This window comes from Myotis davidii, unplaced genomic scaffold, assembly GCF_000327345.1.
Source record: "Myotis davidii unplaced genomic scaffold, ASM32734v1 scaffold425, whole genome shotgun sequence".
NCBI classification, from domain to species: Eukaryota; Metazoa; Chordata; class Mammalia; order Chiroptera; family Vespertilionidae; genus Myotis; species Myotis davidii.
In genome coordinates, this window is record NW_006296413.1 from 3,906,446 (window position 1) to 3,911,091 (window position 4,646).

At 58.0% G+C, this 4,646-nt stretch overlaps 2 protein-coding genes across 2 annotated transcripts in view; one reads left to right on the forward strand and one right to left on the reverse strand.

The window, feature by feature from the left end:
* The window catches only part of ZNHIT2 (zinc finger, HIT-type containing 2), a 1,217-nt gene extending 367 nt beyond the window's left edge, over window positions 1-850 (forward strand). Inside the window, exon 2 of the mRNA XM_006771711.2 lies at window positions 7-850. Coding sequence (XP_006771774.1) covers window positions 7-808 — 802 coding nt within the window. The 3' untranslated portion in view covers window positions 809-850. The remainder of the gene's footprint in view (window positions 1-6) is intronic.
* A 151-nt stretch (window positions 851-1,001) lies between these two features.
* Window positions 1,002-4,646, reverse strand: part of TM7SF2 (transmembrane 7 superfamily member 2) — a 3,986-nt gene continuing 341 nt past the window's right edge. The window contains exons 3-9 of the mRNA XM_006771712.2: window positions 4,275-4,469; window positions 4,093-4,196; window positions 2,656-2,775; window positions 2,400-2,568; window positions 1,884-1,964; window positions 1,674-1,796; window positions 1,002-1,381 (exon numbers count right to left, since the gene is read on the reverse strand). Coding sequence (XP_006771775.2) covers window positions 1,221-1,381; window positions 1,674-1,796; window positions 1,884-1,964; window positions 2,400-2,568; window positions 2,656-2,775; window positions 4,093-4,196; window positions 4,275-4,469 — 953 coding nt within the window. The 3' untranslated portion in view covers window positions 1,002-1,220. The remainder of the gene's footprint in view (window positions 1,382-1,673; window positions 1,797-1,883; window positions 1,965-2,399; window positions 2,569-2,655; window positions 2,776-4,092; window positions 4,197-4,274; window positions 4,470-4,646) is intronic.

Here is a 4,646-nt window from a genome sequence, read left to right on the forward strand (position 1 = left end):
CGGGGCCGGGCCACGACTTCTGGAGGAGCTGGATGATACCCCGGGCGGGGAGCCCGCGGAGCCCGCGGAGCTGGAGCCCGACCCTGCGAAGGCGCCGTCAGAACCCGCGAGGGATGCCGCTGCCGCGGAGACGGCTCTCGGAGACGCCCCGGGGGCCTGCCCGCCCGCTGTGCCCGCCCGGATCCCCACGCTGGCCAGCCTGAGCCGCGGCAGAGTCTCGCCGCTCGTACGCTTCCAGCTGCCCAACGTGCTGTTCGCCTATGCGCACACCCTTGTCCTGTATCATGGCGGCGACGATGCGCTGCTCACCGACTTCTGTGCCACGCTGCTCGGCGTTTCGGGAGCCCTGGGTGCCCAGCAGGCCTTTGCCTCTGCCGAAGAAGCCCTGGAGGCCGCCGCTCACGTGCTTGAAGCGGGCGAGCATCCCCCGGGGCCCCTGGGCACACGGGGTGCCATGCGCGAGGCCGCCCGCATCCTGCTGGGCGAGGGCCCTGCCAACCAGAAGGGCTACACGCTGGCAGCCCTGGGGCACTTGGTGCAGACTCTGGGCCGGGCCCGGAAACGGGCCGAGGCTACTGAGGTGCGAGATCGCCTCTACCGGGCCCGAAAGAAGTGCCAGTTCCTGATGGCTTGGACCAACGAGAATGAGGTGGCCCTCCCAGCCCTGGCTCTGGACTGTGCCAGGGCCCACCGAGCTCACGCTGTAGCGGCGGAAGAGGTGGCAGCCCTCACTGGGGAGCTGGAGCGGCTTTGGGGAGGTCCCCTGCCACCTGCCCCGAGGACACTCATTGAGGAACTCCCTGGCTGAACTGTGGGCTCCTTGTCATCAATAAACCTGTGAATGGTCTGACCTGTTGGGAGTGCCCGTTTCTGAGAGACGGCTGTTGTGCCCACCCACCCGCAGATTCTTGGGCCCGCAAACCTCTCAGCCTCTCCCTAATCAGGGCTGACCCAGCCAGGATTTAAACACCCCTGTCCCAGAAAGGGAGAGAAGTGGCACCAAGGGTTCCAGATGTTTATCCAAGAAGGAAGAGCAACCTCCACTCCGTTTTTGGCCACTGCCTTCATTTTCTCCTTGCTCTGAGGCTGTCATCCCTGCCTGTTGGAGCTCGGCAGGACTGGGTGTAGGCTTTTGAGTCCTAGACGGTCCAGGCTCCTGTTGCAGGGTGTGCTGGCAGATGGGTGGGTACGGGCTCCGACCTTGGGTGGGTGGAGCCACTTCAGTAGATATAAGGCACAATTCGGTAGGGCACACGCCGGCAATATTCATGCCAGGCCAGGCCGTACTTTTGCAGGCACTGCTGCTCGTCCCGGGCCTCACGGTGCACCAGCAGCGCAGTGAAGTAGAGGAGGTAGAAGTAAGGCAGCAGGTGGGACACCCCTGTGGGGAAGGGGGGCTCTGTGACCACTCAGCCAGACCCCCAGTTCACAAAGGTTTCCATACCTAATAGCTCATGGGCATCAAGGCTCAATAGTGAAAGGTCCCGGGTCTGCAGCAAGGTGCCAACAGTGCTGTCTGTCCCAGTCACATCCTGAGTCCATCTCCAGCCCCCTGACTACTCCCTCCACTAAGGCGCACCCCTATTCATTCTCCACCCAGACTGGGAATCCTGTGGTTTCTAATCCATCTGCCCCCCCCACCCCCCCATGCAGTACCTACCCAAGCTACTCACCACAGGGCAAGGACCAGGCCAGAGCCATAATGAGGTCTCCCAGATAGTTGGGATGGCGGACCATACCCCACCACCCAGACACTAGCAGCTGCCTCCCCGTGGCTGTAGAGATGGTCTCAAGGCCTGGGGGAAGACAGGTAGTGGGGTGGGTGACCCCCAGGAAGCCCCGCTGCCCCACCTCACACCTGGCAACCTAGAAACACAGCTCACCGGCCACTCTGGGATCAGAAGGGTTCTTTCGGAAGGTGTTTTTCTGGGAGTTGGCTCCACGGAAGATGTAGTAACCGACAGCTGCGGGAAAGCGTGAGCAGGCAGTCAGGGTTGAGGGCCACAGCCTTCTGCCTGACCCTGCTCATCCCCACACAGCCTCAGCCCAGTCTGCCTGGACCCCAGGACCAGCCCCAGCTTTGGAGAAGAGCGTGATGCTTAGCACCTACCTAGTGGGTGCTGAATAAACAATGAACGAGACCAGCTGGCGTGGCTCAGTGGTTGGGTGTCAACCTATGAGCCAGGAGGTCACAGTTCCAGTCCTGGTCAGGGCACATGCACACAGATTGTGGACTCTATCCCCAGTGTGGCGTGCAGGAGGCAGCCAATCAATGATTCTCTCTCATTGATGTTTCTATCTAGCTCTCCCTCTCCTTGCCTCTCTGAAATCAATTAAAACATAAGAAAGGGGAGGGAGAATGATGCATGCACCCAGGCTGCTGCCCGTTCCTGACTGACCATTGACAAGGCAGATGACTGAGGCCGTGGGTAACTCCAGGGGCTGTGGGTGGTGCAGCAGGAACTGGGCCTGCAGGCTGTAGGTGAAGGGTACCCAGGCGAGGTCCCCAAAGGCCAGCATGAAGCCAAACCCGTCGTGTGTGATGTCCATGGTGGTGAGTACAGCTTCCTGCAGGGACAGGACCCAGACGCACTTGTAGTCCCTACAAGGTCCTCAGGCAGTTTCCCCTTCTTCCCCTGAGCAATCCAAGCTCACCTCGTGCCAGAGGGCATCACCCACATAGAGTAACTGGAAGCCATTGACCAGCCACATGGCCACGGAGGGACTCCCCCGAAGTTCTGCTTCCTGAACCAGCAGAGCCAGGTTGATGAGGACCTGGGGGTGGGGAGGAGACGGCACAGTCTGGCCCTAGCCCCTCTCCACTGAGTGGGCAGCACCGGGTAGGGCAGTGGCTAGCTTCTCCCCATCTAAGTGTCAGCCACTAACTTTCCAGCTCTTTGTCAAATGAACCCAGCCCGTTCCCCGAGAGCCTGCAATGGAGGCGTTTCCAGCTGTTTTCTCTCGCCTTATCGTGTAGTGTCGTTCCCTTTGGGAGAGCAGCATGGGGTGTAGGCCGGTGCTGCAGGCTTGAGAGTTAAAACAGACCTGGTTTTGAATTAGCTTCCCCGCTTGGGCAAGTTGCTTACCCTCTCTAAAGCCCGCCTTCCCCACCCTCATGGTGGCAATGGAGATAATTACGAACCTGCCCTTAGAATTGCCTGAGGATTCATGGGAGTGACACACAGGAAGTGCTCAACAATGGTGGCTAGCTGTCAGCCTGTAGTGAGCACCCCCATCTGGCAGCAGTAGGCTAGGTGCTGTTACCCCTTCTAATCCTCATAATAATCTAAGGAAGAAGCTCTTTATCCCGTTTCATACATCAGGACACAGCCTGGCACTTGGCATTCCTCCCGGCTCTGAATGAGGGTTCCAGGGTGACATGAGGAACCTTTGGGAAACCCTGACCACAGTCCAGCACTGACTATCACCAAGAAACACAGTTGGTATGTCAGTCAAAGACACCAGTGATGGACAGGTTGCTAAACTCTGCTCAGATCTAAGTTCTGCACTACTTTGACTAGCAAGCAGCATAGGACCACTCTCCCTTCTTGAGATAGATTTGTGCACCTGACTGCTTCATTTAAAATTGCACCTCGCCCTGGCTGGGTGGCTCAGGTGGTTGAAGCATCATCCAAAAAGTTTGGATTTTGATTCCCAGTCAGTGCAGTTTCCATCCCTGGTCGGGGCGCATGTGGGAGGCAACGGAACAATGTTTCTCTCTCACATCAGTATTTCTCTCTCTAAAAATCAACAGAAACATAGCCTTGATGAGGATTTAAAAAAATTGCACTTCTTCTTTCCTGACTTGCTTTTCTCCATGGTACGCAGCATCCCTTGATGTGCTATATATACATTTTTTTGGCTGTCTTTCCCATTAGAATGTAGGTTCCACGAGGACAGTTTTTTTCCCCTGTAATTTTTTCTTATATCCCAGCACCTACAGTATTTCCTAGGACACATATTAGATTCAACAAATATTTGTGGAATGAATGAATGATGTCTGGGCAATACTGCACCTGTCCTGCCCAGGAACTGCTCACCCGCCCCACCCCTCCTGCTGGCGCAAGTCCCACTGAGCCATGCCCAGCATACCCAGCCGATGAGGCCAGGCCGCAGTTCGCAGAAGTATTTGCAGTCAAAGGAACCGAAGCGCGGGTTGAGCTCCCGTCCCAAGAAAAAGTCGTAAAGGGGATTGCCTGGAGAACAATGGAGAGTGAGGCTGCAAGCTAGCACCCCTGTCCGCCTCCATCTGTCCCCACTGGAGCCCCTCTCACCTGAGTTCCCTCCGGGTGCCAGGGCGGAGGCTGGGGCCATTAGCGCCTTCAGATAGAGGAGGAGGCTGAAGATGAAGGCCGTGAGGGTGGCCACCCACGCCAAGGGCAGGAGCATTTCCGTGAGCATTCCCAGGGGCAGCCCAGCCGACACCCCCAGGCCCACCAGCAGGGCTGTCACCACCAGGGCCTGGAAGCCTGTACCCCAGCACAGGGTGAGTCCTGAGGACTAGCCGCCCCACCACCACCCCCGCCTACCCCTAAACACTGCTCTAAGCCAAGAGGTCACAGACCTCGACCCAAGCCACTTGGCTGACACCTTAGCTTTTAGGTCACGTCAGCGGCTGCTGTGGCGAGAGCAGCAGCAAATGCGGC